This window comes from Cucumis melo, chromosome 6, assembly GCF_025177605.1.
Source record: "Cucumis melo cultivar AY chromosome 6, USDA_Cmelo_AY_1.0, whole genome shotgun sequence".
Classification (NCBI taxonomy): domain Eukaryota; kingdom Viridiplantae; phylum Streptophyta; class Magnoliopsida; order Cucurbitales; family Cucurbitaceae; genus Cucumis; species Cucumis melo.
This window is the reverse complement of record NC_066862.1, coordinates 5796437-5812993: the sequence shown is the minus strand read 5'-3', so window position 1 is coordinate 5812993 and position 16557 is coordinate 5796437. Positions and strand designations below refer to the sequence as shown.

Genomic DNA, 16557 nt, shown 5'->3' with positions numbered 1-16557 from the left:
CAAAATAATTAACTATCACCACTATCATAATAGTACCTGTGTGTCTATACCATCGTAATCAGGTGAATCCGAGCCCCTCGTCAGGAAGGTTACAGCCACAAAGTTAGAATCTTCACTGTCCTCTGCCTCATAAAATATGTCACTGGATATGCCCTTTCCTTTTCCTATATCATTTTCATTAAATATGGTCTCAGCAGATTCACGTCCAGAGGACTCGTAACTGCCAACATCAGATAGAGACAAAAAATCAGGCAATGCATCCTTAAAACTATCATCCTCTTCAATGATTGCAGTAGCCGGTTGTATCCCATTAGGATCAAATGTTCCAGGAGAAGAAGATAATCTCTCATTTGATAGCACAGAGCGTGCTAAATACTGTGAATTTGTTGATAAGTGGCCTTGAAGTTCATCCTTAATATGCAATGAATGCAGTTTCGTTTTGACTGAAAGATCATCATCACCAAGAATTATATGGACCTGTCAATCACGACATAAGTATATGGCTTACCAGTTTTTGTAAAGCTTTACGGTGTCATACAAGTATCCAGGAAAAGTATCCAACCTGGCAAGTTATCATCCTAAGAAGGAATAACATACAACTACGTGTTGAGCAAAAACTGTACATCAAAGAGAAGCAAATGGACAATAAATAAATAAAACTGTTCTTTTTGCCTCACTCTCTTCATTTGTGTTTGAGCAAAGGTGTAGGGAGCGTAAGTAACGAACTCCCCCCACAAGTAGAAACTATGATTGAAAACAGAAGACGAAACAGAGATTTCCAACAAGGTTTCACAAACATTACTGTCCCACTTTATTTAAAAAAACAAGGAAACATAACCTAAATGAAATCACCAATCCAGGTCCTTTGAATGAAAAGAAGCAGCTACATCTTCTCTAACTCTGCAAGTCCCCTCCACTATCTTCCAGAGAGGGTTGTTTATTTTATGTCTTCGTGAGATCTTAAAATGTGTGCATTGAAATGTGTGTTTTAGCTGGGTTTTTTTTTTAAACGGAGACTAAAACTTCTTTATTAATAAGAACTCAAAGCACAAGAGAGTTATACAAAGAGAGCAATAAAGAAGTCTAAAACAAGGGAAACCTAGGAGAATCAGGAGGCACACCCGGACATCTCAACTAGGTTATGTTTTAGTTGGGCTTAATAAAAAGAGCCGCTTGTTTTCTGCAAAATGAAAAGACATTCTTGCTGACTTAAGAGAAAGTCGGAGAAATGGTATCTTAGACTAGTCCAAGGACTTTGGAGGTTGAAAATACTGCCTTGGAAGAATTTGAATTCCCACCTCCTGGAGCTATGCTGAAATAGTAAAAGAAAAGAGCAGAATGAGAAATCATTTCTGGGAAGAAAACTTCAGAACACCATTGCCAGCTTCATCAGTATGGGTGAGGAGAAAAAGGAGTGGTGGATGTCAATTTTAGTAAAGAATTTCCAGGTTATGTGCTCATGGGTCAGAATGAGGTTGCTATGGGTGTCATCCTAGTCGAGATGTCCGGATGCACTTCTTGATATCTGGGCGTTGTTAACCCAATTGTCTGATTCAATTACCTTGGTAATCAGGGTGATGTGGAGGGGTGTGTGAATGGAACCCGCAAGATCAGTTATGTACTGAGGAGCTGTTCCATGGAGGATTTCCAATTCAGGGAATGGTTTGGGGACCGATATTGAAGATACGTGGGGCCTGTGTTGCCCTTGTTGATCAATCAAATGATCAGCTGATGGGAGAGTTTTGCCATCACACAGTGAGTACTATATGGCAGTACCATGGTGGATGCCTTGTAGGCAAGGTAGTTGATCACAAATTCAGGGTTAATGGGATTGATGCAGTCTCATGTCATAATTTCAATGACGAGGTTTGTTCCCATTTCCAAAAAAAACCTGCAATTTGCCTAGAATTTGAAGCCCAACTGGAGTATTAGCCCTCCTAATTTACCATAACAATCAAACAAAAGACCATCTAAACAGAGAGACTTGGTTTCAAAAAAGCCTTCTCTTTCAGAATTTAAAGAAGGATATAGTGGTTGGACGTCAATACTCAACTTAACTTTAAAGTACTGGAAGTCTTTTGAAGCAATTGAGGACATGTTAGTGGCTTCGCCAGCGTATCTTCTTAAACTCTCAATCTCCTTAATTGTTCAGTAGCAAGCATGCATTGGGGTGAAAAAGAATATTTGTGCATTTCTCCCATCTTTTATTGAAATTAAGAACAAGAATAATGGTGACCTTTTCTTCGATTTGGGATACTTCTTCTCTTCATCCTCCAGATACTGTACATGATGATATTATCTTTTAGGTTTTTAATGATTCCAAATGGAAGAAATGAAACTTTGCTATACCTTCGGGTATTATTGTTGATCATTGAGAAATATCTACTATCAACAGAAACTAGACCCTAATAACCGCATACAACTTTTTCTCTTTTTTGGAAAGGTAACAATGAAAACATGAAACGAAAAGAAAAGTTTGTACGATTGAGGTACTGTACCATACTGTACGTGGGTGCTGAGAAGTTTCTTTCTTATTTCAAAAAAAATTGTAACCAACTGTACGATTGAAGTACTGTACCGTACTTGCTGAGAAGTTTGTTTCTTATTTCAAAAAAAAATCAATCACCCAGGCAATAACCCAATTAAGAATTGTAACTGCTGAAACTTCACAAACATTATTTTGAAAAGAAACTAACACTCAAAGTACAAGAAAACCAAAATAAATTATCAAAAACACCAAAACAAAAACATAGAAAAGAAAAGGACAAAGCAGGAGAAATAAAACCAATTCAGATCAAATGTGAAAAAACTGAATAAAAGGAAAATATCCTAAAGTACACTAACATTTTAGTTAGCATACAAATAAAAGGAAAAGAAACAAAGTCATGAAAAATAAATTTATTACTAAGCAGAAACTATACATCAATGAAACTAAACCAACCTTTCCTCCGGAAGCAAGAAGCTCAAGAATCAGAATCTCATGGAGTTTATTATCAACGTCATCTCCAGTCTGCAAAATAATGCAGACAGACATTAGGTTGCTCAACCAACTGGATGAAAAAAAATGTTGAAATTTTATCTAGTCTCCTAAAAGAAACGATAAAACAATTATTGACCTCTAATGGCACCAAAGAGAATATGGTATCAGAAACACATAATACCAACAACAGTCGCTATTTAACAGAATAGGAAGCAGAAAATTCATTTGTACCTTCCCGTATATCAATAGCTTTGCTTCCATCAATGATCCATTTATAACAAGATTCGCTGCTTTCATATTAGGTGTATGACGCTCGATGATTTGAGATGCCTCATCACCCGTTTCACCTAGTATATCTATCGATGCTGGAGCCTGTATATAACAATAATAAGTAGCTACTAAGTAACAGGAAGGAGAGTAATGTAAGTGATAAAATGAAAAACATATAAGAATTAGAGAGTAATAGAAGTACAGATGCTAGATATGTCGCTTGTAGAAGTCTTTTTGTCCACAAGCTCTTCTCCTCTTCATTCTGAAATTCTATCACCCAGGTACTTGAAGATTCCAAAGCCTAGAAAAACATAAACCATTAGAAATTATTGAAGCAGAAAAAATGTAGCTGCTAGTGTAATTTTATTTGATTCAATTAGTCGCTGCAGTATTTCTTCTCCTTCAAGCTGTAATCAATGCTCTTGGTCAAAGCGTACAAAAGCTGATTCCAAAGATAAAAAGTATCAAAGTTTTGATCTTCTCTTTTATCCTCCAACGTGAATCCTCCATCAGATGAAATGAATAAATACTTGTTCTACTCATAGCAACTTGAATCCATGATCATTAACAACCAAGGATCTCTAAATAACTAAGGATGAAATAGAACAACCGGAGAATTTCGTAGTGCAAAAAGTTCAAAATGAGTAGACTCTATCGAAAAAATTACTCAAACCACAAACATATACATTACCTAGTAAAAACATAAATGAATTAACAAAACAATCAATAGTACATTTGAAGTAGAATTAGAATTACAAAAAAGGAAAAAACGAACAAAAGAAATTATCCCACAACACCTCAAATCAATTAAACATACCTTCTGAATGTCCATGCCTCTAGAACTCAGCGCAACACAAAACAACGATCCACCCACACTTGTTGATGGAACTTCATGGACTTGCTTGCCGGCAACACTGTAATGTCCAAAATGTAATATAAAATAATAACTTTCCATAACCAAAACAAAACTTTCCGTTGATTAGCAAGAAAATTCATTAATACTCAAACAAGTTAATTTTTTTTAAAAGAAAATCAAATTTTTCATTGATGAAATGAAAAGAGTATAATGCTCAAAGTACATAACTCCCAAAGAATTGATACTCAAACAAGTTAATTGAGAACCTAGATAACATTCAAATATGACAACCAAAGTGCCAAGAAAATAAATAAGGAGAGGAAACAAAAGAAAAACCTCAAATAGCGTTGGTAAATCTGGGACTTCCCCGATTCCAAAACATATATATACAAGCCTGATAGCACAATATAACAAGGCTTCCATTGAGCCACAGAATTGCCTATACCCTGAAACAAATATTATTGAACAATTATGTATGACTAAGTTATAAACAAGGTGCAAGATAATCCAGTCCACTTCTTTTACTTAATTAAAGCCATACCCTCCACACTAGGATTCTGGCATCAGCTGTGAGATCCACAAGACCCCATGGAGGAAGTACAGGTTGAAAATTACCACCTGTATCCGAGGGTTGACTATAAGTCTCCATTTTACCATAGATAGTATTTAATAATTCCATGAGTTTGCAATATCTTGCCGGTGAAATGTGAATTCCAAGGTTAGGCACTTGAATAGAGACTCGTGTAGATGGATAACTTGGGTGAGGTACCTTTATCTTGAACCAAAAAGCAAAAAGAAATTAGATCACAGATAAACATATAAATATTCTTTTAACCAAAAACGTAGATAGGTGAAGGAAACTGGGAGAACAACCAGAAATAGTTACCTGATCTACTATTACCGCCATTCCACACTGATCAAGAAGAGGATAAACGTTGTGAGATTCCTCCTTTAGTAAAGGAGAAACAATCGGTTGATTACTATAATCTGAGCATTTCTGGCATTCAGGACCACAATCCCTGAACAATGCAGCAATATCTCTTCCAGATATAAAAAACCGAGAATACAAACTATGTCTTCGTTCATCAGACTGGGAACCCTGTGAAGAAATATCATAAACAAAGGGAAGAGACTTGAAGATAAAACAAAGCAATACAAGGAGGTAACATAGATACCATGGTTCGCAGCATAAAATGACCAAAATCCAAAAGAAAATGACTATCACATTTGGAAGAGGCGCATGATCTGATAGGAACTCTAACTTTTGGGGCATCAAGATCAATATCTAAAGCAAATCTGGAATACAAAATTGGAACATATATTAAAGGAGCGAGTATAATATTCAGAGGCAAAAGTCTCAAAAATGAGAACAGTTGGGATAAAAAAGATTCACCAACAACTATTGTGCACAACAACAATTAGCTAGCATGTGTAATATTTAAAAGAAAAAATATTTTTTTTATTGTATTCAACATAAATAACAGGAAGCTAACAAGTTTAAACCCCTAAACTTTGGAGGTAATACCAATTAAAACTCAAACTAATAATCGTGACAATTAAACCCCTAAACTGTCATAATTGAATCACTTAAGGTCCTCTATCAGGATTACATTTAAGAAATCAACAATTTACGATGGAAGTTGAGAATCCCACATATCAGCCCTTTGAGATTCAAATTCTTTCTGGTGAGAAGCTGAATTTTCTGAATGTGCTGGGACTTTAGGCACGAAAGAAGGTGGCTGCATTCCCAAATTAAAGAAGCTGGTCAATATTCTATTTGGGTAATGATCAGTGGCAAATTAAATTGCTCTCAAGTCCTTCCAAGAAAAAACCTTTTTTTTTCTAAGGAAACAAGACTTTTAATTGATATAATGAAAAGAGGTTCCCAGCAAAGAAGATGGTTCTTTCAATGGAATTGGACACTTTTTCTGGCATGAGGAAAGTGGACATGAAGTAGGTGGAAAGATTGGAGAGCATCAATGAGCAAAGAGTAAGTCTTCCTCCTCTTGAAAGATTAAATCGCTTCCATTTATCTAGCTTCTTCTGTACTTTATCCAAGACAGGCTGCCAAAAATTGGCAATTTTTGGATATCCTCCCAAAGGAAGACCTAGGTACATCAAAGGAAGTTTTTCTTTTTTTTTTCTGATATGGCACAAACTTCTTTGTAAATGTAGAACTCAAAGTACAAGAGAATTATATAGTGAGAATAATAGAGAAGCAGGGGGAGGGGGATCAGGAGGCATTTCCATACTAGCCAACATCTTAAACCAAGGAAAATCCAAAGAGCAAAAGAAAATCCTAGTACAGCAATTACAACAATGCAAAACAGCCAAAAAGTAAGAAATAAAACTGAAGAAAAATAAACAATACAAGAAATGAACCAAAACCAGAAAAGACTGGTTTTCCAAAACTGCAGAACGGCAGAACTTGGGAATGTGGAAGATGGAGGAGATCAGCAGCAGAATAATCATAAAACTTGGAGGAAGGCAGCCCAATTTAAACCATAGAACTTGAAAGGAGTAATTATTAAATTCCAGACTTAAGGAGGACCAGAAAGATCCTGCTTCTATCCCACATGGTAAGCAACCCCCCAGAAAATCCTACGGAATCCACAAAGAACCCTAGAGCTCCGAAGTGTTTTATAAAAGCATTATTAAAACTTTCCATTTTAGATTTCTTCATTGGTGGCAGTAACAAAATTGCAGTGACAGAAATACTTCCTAAATTGTTATAAAAGCATTATCAAAATTTTTCAAGGACAATTTTCTTTGTCGGTTGGCCCCTCCTCGGCATTAAAATCAAAGCTTTTGTGGTCAAAAGCAGAGAAATGAAAGGAATTTAAGAACTTTTCACAATAAATACATGGGAGATTAATACTTGTCTCAAGTGTTAACAAGACAACTACGAGGGCTCACCTATAACAAGAGGCAAGACAATTTGAGGTCTTTGCACCTCGAAACTGCCAAGATATCTTCCAAGTTTGGTTGGTCAATCTTGTTAAAAGGAAATTAGCATTTATGGTTATTGTTATTTTCGATTATTATTTTCTTTTTTTGTATTTTCCATTTATGTATTTTCCTTTAATGGCTTCTTTAGGTCTACTTATTCTCCTATGTAAAAGGTCATTATGTACTCCGATTTATTCAATAATATAGAAATTTCACATGATATCAGAGCTTTAAGTTTTGTCTTATTAAACTTTTGTCAACATTGCTCTGCCTGATTTGCCTCCATCGACATGTCGATAGGTTGTCGATGGAGGCAGATGCACACATAGAATCACTCGTGGTTCTGGAGGTAGATCCACACATAGAATCACTCGTGGTTCGCAACTGCTAGGCCTCTATTTTCTATTCGTTTCAAAGTCTTTCGTAGGTGTTCATGGGCACTGTTTGTGACTCTTTGTGTTTATGGATTCATGTTTTGTTTTCAAATCAGCTGTTCGAGGGTTTTGTTTTAGATCTTTTGACGAGGATCTTTGTTTGTGCCCAAGAGTTCTTGTTTCATTCTTCACAGGTTTTGTCATAGATCTCCATGCGAGAATCTACTTTTCTATCCTAGAAGTTCTTGGTTCCATTCTTCGTAGGTTTGTATTTCTAGCCTCGAAGTTCTTGTTTTCGTTCTTCGTAGGTTTTTGGTTCTAGCACAAATCTACTGATTTGACTCGGAAGCTTTCTTTGCAAACTCAACTTGTTCGATTCTACCACCTTGAGCTTGAGGTAGGGTGTTAAAAGGAAATTAGGGTCTACGGATTATTATTATTTTCTTTTTTTTTAGTATTTTTCATTTATGTATTTTCCTTTAATGGTTTCTTTGAGGTCTATTTATTCTCCTGTGTAAAAGGTCATTATGTACTTCGATTTATTCAATAACATAGAAATTTCACATATCTCAGCTTGTATGGAGTCCAATAGAATTAAAACTCTTTTGTTTGAAATTTGGCTTGAGCATAACCAGAGGAACTTATCAGTTCCTTGGCTGGATCCTATGGGTTCAGCTTGTCTTCTACCCTCTTGTTACTTTCTATCCAAGTCTTTTGCTAAAAATTCTATTCAATATATGCTTCTAAATTGGAGCATGTTTTTTTTCCTATTTAACTCTAAATTCTCTTGTACTTTATTTTCAAGTTCTATCCTTCATATCTTGTATTTTAAGAATTAGGCTCAAAAGTCAAAGCACGAAGATAAGAGTCTTTTTTAAACCCTAAAAAAGAGACAAGTTTCTTTATTAATATAAAACTTGGAGTACAAAGAAAAATATACAATGAGAATTAATAGAGAAAAAATATTGGGGGATCAAGAGGTGCAACCGGGCATCCCAATGCCAAAATAAGGGTTTTCAGTCAAGAGCTTGCCTAAAAGTGCTTTATTCCTTTCATATTCGTTATCTGCCTTTGTATTTTGTATTTTCAGCATCGACTCAAAAACCAAAAACGCCAGGATGAGCGTCTTTGATCAAGTGCTTGTCTAACAGTGCCTTATTCCTTTTGAATTTGTTATTTGTATTTCTTTTTCTTTTTCTTTTTCGCTCTTTTTGGGATTTTGCATCACTTGAACATTTATTATTTTTCATTATATCAATGAGAAGTTGTTTTAGTTTTAAAAAAAAATTGTTCCACGCTATCAATGGAATGTTTACTTTCTATTTTTCTCTAAAGAAAGGATTGGTATCTTCTTTTAGTTTGGAGTTCTAATCAATATAGCCTCCATAGTCTAAATGTATAAAATGATTTTTTCCCTAAATAAAAAGGTTACCTGCTCTGTTCCTCTAATGCAGTTTGAAATTGCTCTTGCGCTCTACGAGTCACTTTCTCAAATTTTACCTGCACTTTGGATCAAGTACTATAAGTTTAGTTCAAAAAATGGCAGTGGAAAGTTATTAGACAATATCACCTGCAAAGCTGCTGCGGTTTCCAGAGCAACAGTGGGGCTAACTTCATTACTCCTCCTCAAAAACTCTAAAAAACGATCACAGCTGTCCATAAAAATCTGCACACAAATAAAATTTTATGAAAATCATAAGCAAGTTGTTAAAAAAGAAACCTAAAATTTGTCCTTTTACATTTTTCCCAACTCGAACCCTTCAACCGGTGAGGGCAATTATATACTTTTTTTAAACGGAGGCAAACCTCTAACTTTATACTAATAAAAGAGCCTTAAGCTCAAAGTACCAGAGTATTATACTAAGAGCAAGAGAAAAGAAAAAAATTCAGTCTACAGCTACAACAAAAGCTAAAAAACAAATTCCAAACAGAAGAGATCAAGCTAAACAAAACCATAACCGTAGAAATCTAGATACAAAGCATAATGAAAAAATTCTCTCATAAAGAACCAATTTGAAACTAAAAACTTGCAAGAAGATGCAACTGGCTGCCTCGAAGTTGCCTTGCCATATTATTCCTGAATCTAGAGGAAGCTCGAAAAAGTCTTCCACCATCTCAGCATCAGCATGAAGGCTTTACTTGCCACCCACATGAAGGAAAATCGAAGAAAGACCGAATTCGGACCAACATCAAGGAGAAATACATTAAACTACTGAAGAATCAAATTAGAATAATTCAACAATCGGCAACTTTTGATTTTAAATGATCTGGTATTTCGCAAGACTGGAGACAAGAACGAGTTGTAGAAGGAAAATTTGCGGATCTTGGCTCTACTCGCATTGACACAAGGCATTAAGATCTATTTCTATAGGCTCAAAATGTTTTTGATTTTCAAGCTCAATTGACCTATTCAAATGCTCCAATTCCTCACTATTAATGCTGAATAGGGAGTCGAAAAAAGGCTTACCCTTCTTGTTGGATTAATTGAAAGGGGTTTTGCTCGAAGAGCCCGTCAGAAACATTACCTTAAAGTTAGGCAAAGAGAACTCAGAGTATTTAAATTGGGTAGGGTGAGATGAGAAATTGACTTAGAAGAACGGGTTGGGCCTTGAACTTGGGTGCAACTAACTTCCAATAAAACAAGATTAGCCTCTAAAAACAACTTGGAGCTGCTGAAATAAGCTAATGAAAGAGAACGGACAAAATTTTCCTCAAGCAAATCGGGTACTTGATCTTCAAAAGCCCGAGATTTTAAGGAACGTTTTGCCAAAATCTTCTTTGATTTTTTCTTCTGGATAAAGTACTTCGAAAACAGCTTGAGGTAATGTGGGAAGATCTCAGCATTTATTTTGTTTCTTTTCAAATTTTCGCTGCAGCCTGACTTTGTTGAAGAGAAGATAAGAAGTGGAAAGGGAAACTGAAAATGAAGGGTTGAAAGGAGGAACATCCATTGAAACGGGAACTACATTGTCTTTCTTTAGGAAAATATCAGTCGAATTAATTTGAGAGTTCAACTTTCTGTTCAAAGGATTGGAGAAGAGAGGATCACCAAAAGATGGGTTGCTGACTGGTTGAGGTGACTTTCCAGCCGTAAAAGAAGGCACAACCGGTATTTTCTCTTTCTTTGTTAAAAGTTCCTCTTCAACTTCCTCTGTCTTGTTCCTTTCAAAACTAAAATTCTTAATTCTCTCTCCTCCTTAAGTACGGCTCTTCGAATCCAATTGTGTTCACACTACTTTCCCTAGAGTCCAAATTATTATCTTGTTCTTTTCTATTGTTTGTTTTGGTCATTTTTTCCCTTTTGTATTGCCTGAGTTCATCTTTGTATAGCTTGTTTGGATGATTTTTTCTTTTTCTTATTTTGCTCTTAGTATAATACTTTTGTACTTTGAGCATTAGTCTCATTTACTATTATTTATAAAGAAGCTTGCCTCCGTCTCAAAAAACATTACAAACAGAAGATGAGACAAGGGCAAGTTATCCTTGCAGATTTGAAACCTTCTCATGTTTTTTCTTTCTTCTTTTTTTCCTTTTTTTTTCCCTTTCTTCCAGGATATCTACTAGTGAACCATTAATGACCTTGGTCATGATTGCAAATGTCTACAGAATTCAAGCAATCAATATTGTCACATTAAGAAAAACAATAATAATAAATTAGGAAAGAAAGAAATGCTTGAATCCAAGGATAAATGCAATTACAAGCAGATAGCAATAATTCTCGCACAAAGGGGACTTCTTTTATAAAAAATTTAACTTTCATTATCACAAATAACGATACAAATATAGGGGAGATGAGGTATTCCTCACACAACAAATTACAAAAAAAAAGCCCAACTAGTATAAATTTGAGTTCAAGCTGTAATTACAAACAAAGGAAACTTTGACTATAACTCAAAAGATATTTTCCAAAATCTCTTACCATTATTGCATCTTCCTTTTTCTTGATCAGACAAATGAAGTATAACTCAAAAGATATTGAATGATAAAAACTGAATAAAGATTCAAAAGTAAATAATTACCGTCACATAGCATGGAGAAATAGTCGCAGATAGTCTCCAGTCAATATTTTCCCCAACTGGCATGTGTATAAAGCTAGCAGCCAATGCATTTGCCTTTTGCTCGCTAGAGACACTCTGTTGAACAATTTTGACCAGAAACAAATATCTTTGATATTGTAACAATAAGATGAATGACAGAAAATAATTCAACATTACATGCTACAGAAACTTTATTTTAAAATCACAAAAGAAGACTTCCACCAAGGAGTATATAAGAATCAAGCACTCTACCCAATACTAATGAAAATTACTTGTTAATTTTCATTTTTATGTCTGTGAGAGTTCAGACCAACTTACGTTCACTTCGACTAATCTCACGAAAAACTCATCTGACCCTACAATATTTGGGTGTCAAGGGCATGTTAATTTTTATTATAGGAATTTAAATAAGTTAATAAAATACAAAAGTGTCAATGTAAGAAATAATTTTAAACCATGACCTTTTTTTTTGTTATTTTTCAATTAGGTAATTAACAAAAATTGTTACTGAATTCATATCCAAATTTTTTAAAATTTGTTGAAAGGAAACAAAATTTTGCATTGACATAATGAAAAGAGACTTGCTCAAAATACAAGGAAACAAAGTGAAGATGCAAAAAACTTAGAACAAACCAAGAGTCATGCGAACGAATAATAGGCAAACTAAATAAGAGCCCCTCCAATTAAGCATACAATTTGGAGAGAAAATACAGTTAAAATCTTAGAAACAAAAACACCAATAGGAAACAAAAAATCTTGAATCTTCAAAGTGAACGAGCCAAAGGAACGCCAAAAAACCCAAACAAGCAAAATAATGGAATAATGGCCCAAGGGATGGAGGGATAATATTTTGGAACAAAATAACTTCCAAAAACCTTTCAGAAAAATTAATTTACCAAGAAACAGGGGATAACTGAAAAAAAAAATTCCAGACAACTTGGAAAAAGAACCACCAGCCCTGAACTTGATTGGACAAGAAGCAATTGTTGCAATACCACAAATCTACAACCCCAATGTCATCCAAAACAAATAGCACATGACAAATGTTCTCCAACCCAAAGTTAAGCAACCGATCCCAAAGATTCAAACCACTCTAACCAACCAACAGACATAAGAAAAGAACTTTTCCTTCGTATGCTTTGAATCATTTTCCTCCAAAAATAATCTGGGGCCTGAAGTAATCTCCAACCACAATAAACAAGAAGGGACACAATCAAATGCCTCAAGATCTCCAATGTTAAATGAATAAAATGCAAGACCTCTTTTGAAGCAACAGACAAATTTCAGAAATTTCTGTTCTCCAACAAAAGTATATTGTTTGGTGATGAATGGCCCTACTGAGTTTCAAACCACAGGCTTCAATAAGGGAGTACGTAGAAGGAATTTACAAGACTTAATGAACAAAAGCTTAAAAGAAGGCAGTTGGGGTAACTTTTTGAGTGGTGGAGTTTGAAAGAGATTTGCAACCTCTTTCCCAAAACAAATGTCTTTTGAAAGGATTCCTTGATCTCCCACCAGTAGCAGGCCACAAAGCACACTCCAATAACCAGCCCTTCTAAGTACAAAATTTTGCTAGCCAAATCACTTCTAACTCATTTCTATCTTCCTTTTGAAAGAATTAGTCAATAGAAGACTGAAGCATTTCGACTAACCTTTCTTCAAACCATTGCAAAGAAGATAAAGATAGAGAAATCCTTCTCTTAAAAGTCAAATCTTCCAAAATAAAACTGTTCTCATGTCAAATACCGAAATAAAGATCCCAATACAACTTTTGATTTCCATATTCAAAAATGAACCTGAAGTTATGCTCCAAATTTTATTTTATTTATTTTGAGCCTATCCATCTAGATATCAAGTCTTATGTACAATTTCGGGTTTTTTTTTCTTTTTTTTTTTTTGTATAAGAAATTACTTTCGTTGATAAATGAAGATAGAAAGGGGGGCAACAAAGCCCAAAACCAAAGGAGTTACAGAATGTTTCTCCAATTGGTTATAAGAGTCGTGAGGTCATTTGCTCTTAGTACAGTACTCTTGTACTTTGAGTATTAATCTCTTTTATTATTATTATTAATAAAGATGTTTGTTTCCATTTCAAAAAAAAAAGAAAAAGGGTCGTGAGGACATACAAATTGAATAAAGGAGAACATTTACACCATTTCATTATTGTCTAGGACTCTTCATATTTCTCCTTCGATTATTCTTTTACATGGTCAGCTATATTTTGGATTATCACCAGGTATCTTGAGATAAATTATACCGTGATGATTAGGGTGCTAAAGGGGTGTCAACCTAGTTGAGATGCCAAGGCGCGCCTTCAGATCCTTAGGTCCTCTTGTTCTTTGTATAATACCCTTGTACATTGAGCATTAATCTCCTTGTCGTATTTTATTATATTAATAAAGAGACTCGTTTCCAAATTTTACGAATAGAAAAGTAAAATTATGATCCAATTTTATTAAATATTAAGCCAAGAATTGAAAAAAAAAATCAATATGTAAAAATTATATAAAAGGAAATTAAAAGAATTCAAAAAAATAGTGATTTTATTGGATGTTGAAATTACAAATAGTGTTTTATCAAATGATTTGAACCATATAAGAAATAATGTATTAATCCGTTAAGTCACAGATTGACCCCAAAGCTTAAGCTAACAAGTTTAGGGAAATTTATCAACACTTTAACACAATCATATTCTCTTTCCACTGTATCAATGAAAAGTTCTTTTTCTTATTCTTAAAAAACATTTTCTTTGAAGTAAACAATGTAATGATAAATTACACAGGAGTAGGGTTCTTCTTTTAAAAGGAGACGGCCTCTTTATTAATGAAAAAACTCTAAGTACAAGAGTTATATACTATGAGTACAAATAAAGAGACCTAGGGACCAAGGACGCACCCGACATCTCCACTAGATTGACACCCTCTTAGCATCCTCATCCTATCCATACAATACTGGTAATAATAGAAGTTATAATAAAAGATTACATCAAAATAAGGCAGAACAAACGAATTTAAAAGCATTTTTCAATAATAGAGAACAAAACAAATAAATTAGTTATAAAAGCAAGTCCGTTTTATCTGGAAGTTTCCACATGAACATTAATTCATCATTTGAGTTGAACTTGGTCTAGGCTTAGCAAGTATTGCTTGTCTAAGTTTTTTTCTGCCTATTCTCTTTAATGATATTTGAAATAATTCGGGATATTTTTCTAGGGTCGAACTATAGATTTCCCTCAATCTTGCAATTACCTCTTATGGATACTTTATTGCACTCTTTCATAGCATTTCAATCATTAATGAAAGTGTTATTTCTTATTAGAAAATTAATTTAAATGTAAAAGTTAAAAATTAAAAGGAAAATATCTGTCAGCAACAATGAAATAAACATTATATCGAGTAAAACCAATCAAGATGCGAACAAACCTGAGCAAGTGAACCTTCTGGAGCAGATAAACCATAAAATTTCAGCAACACATCACAGTATGTGCTGCGTTGTTTTAACTTGGTTGACACTGAAAGTTGCTCAAATCTTCCGCAAACAATCTCAGTCTGATTAATGTTAACGATTCTTGCAGCAGCCTGATTAATCGATACTGTAAACAAAAACTGTACCATGTTCTGCCCATCCTTCCCAGAATGTGATGGTGTGTCCTCATCTTGTTGGTAACTCAGCAACTTATTAATTGCCTGCCATTCCTCTTTAGTCAATTGCTCTACACTTAGATGTGATCCCTCCGAAGCATCCCCATCAGAAGTGTCTTCAGAGTTCGCACGCCTAATATGACATGAAAACCACTATAAATTGCCAAGATTAAAAGAAGAATTGTTTTCCCAAAAAAAGAAAGGAAAAAAAAAGAGGTGAATTGTAGCCCTGGGAAAGTTGATCTGAATCAAATATTGGGAGTAAGATTTCCACAAACCATCGAAATGAAAACCAGCTGCTCTTTTTCAATTTTTTCTGTTCAGCTGCTTCTTTTGATTTCACAGATTCAATCTTCGCATGAGCAAGTAACCTAAACAACAGTAAGTTGCAACAACATCAAATTAAGTTTCAGCCACAACTTATATTACTGGTGACAAATTATCTAAGAGCTTCCAGAGTTATTTTATCCAAGATTTAAATGGGATTTGGAAGAGCTTTTCTGTTTTAAAGAGATTGTGCCTTATATTTTGGTTCCTGTGTCGATTTACTCGATTACAATTGTTTTGATGCTTTGTTATCCTCATACTACTCTTTTCATTCTCTTTAAAAAAAAAAAAAAACTCAGTTTCTGTTTCAGGAAAAAAAAAAAAAGGAAAATATTTAAGAATCAAGTTATTTAACATAGCCAATATCCCTCCCAGTCGAACATAGAAAAGAAAGTACCAACTAGGATGCTTGGCGTGGATGAGATTGTGCAAGAACAATCTATTTTGATATTCCCATAATATACGCTAGTTTAAATAACTTGTACAACAATTTATTGTGATCTATTTTTCTTTCTCTTTTTTCTTTTCTTAAAAAAAGGAAAGGCAAAAAAGTCAAACTAATCAAAGAAGTTCCGTCAATTTCAAGTTCAAAAAGGAAATGAAACTTTCTATTGATAAAATAAAATAGACTACTGCTTAAAAATACAAATGCCTTTTAACAGAAAAATTAACCAAAAACATGGAATGCAAAGAAAACAAGTCTCACTATTATTAATATTGAAAAATAGAGAGACAAAAGCTCAATATACACGAGGGTTATACAAAGAGCAAAAAGGGGAGGGAGGAAAAACATAGAATGATACTAAATTACAATGAAAAGATCTTAAAGACAAGCATAACCAAAACGAACAAATCATGGAAGCAGAGGATTTTGAAACGTCCTATAAATCCTAGCCAACCAAAAATCAGGAGGAAAATTTAAATAAAAAAAAAACAAGAAATGCACTGCAACAAGCCAAAAAACTCTAAAAATGCCACCATGAGAAGAAAATGAGGCTCCCAAAATGAATGCGATTACACTATTTTCTTTTTAACAGAAACAAGACTTTTTCATTGAAGCAATGAAATGATTCTAAGTACAAAGAACCAAGGGAGAAATGAACAAACGTTGAAAAGATCAGCA

General features: G+C 34.2%; 1 protein-coding gene across 3 annotated transcripts in view; it reads right to left on the bottom strand.

Annotated features, from left to right (window-relative positions):
• Positions 1-16557, bottom strand: part of LOC103483912 (uncharacterized) — a 73806-nt gene that overhangs the window by 49864 nt on the left and 7385 nt on the right. For all 3 annotated transcript variants that reach the window (XM_008440757.3, XM_008440758.3, XM_017043506.2), the window contains exons 13-26: positions 15386-15478; positions 14889-15240; positions 11449-11562; positions 9000-9095; positions 8862-8929; positions 5282-5402; positions 4993-5205; positions 4648-4881; positions 4443-4552; positions 4068-4164; positions 3453-3551; positions 3212-3352; positions 2942-3010; positions 37-477 (exon numbers count right to left, since the gene is read on the bottom strand). In XM_008440757.3, coding sequence (XP_008438979.1) covers positions 37-477; positions 2942-3010; positions 3212-3352; positions 3453-3551; positions 4068-4164; positions 4443-4552; positions 4648-4881; positions 4993-5205; positions 5282-5402; positions 8862-8929; positions 9000-9095; positions 11449-11562; positions 14889-15240; positions 15386-15478 — 2248 coding nt within the window. The remainder of the gene's footprint in view (positions 1-36; positions 478-2941; positions 3011-3211; positions 3353-3452; positions 3552-4067; positions 4165-4442; positions 4553-4647; positions 4882-4992; positions 5206-5281; positions 5403-8861; positions 8930-8999; positions 9096-11448; positions 11563-14888; positions 15241-15385; positions 15479-16557) is intronic.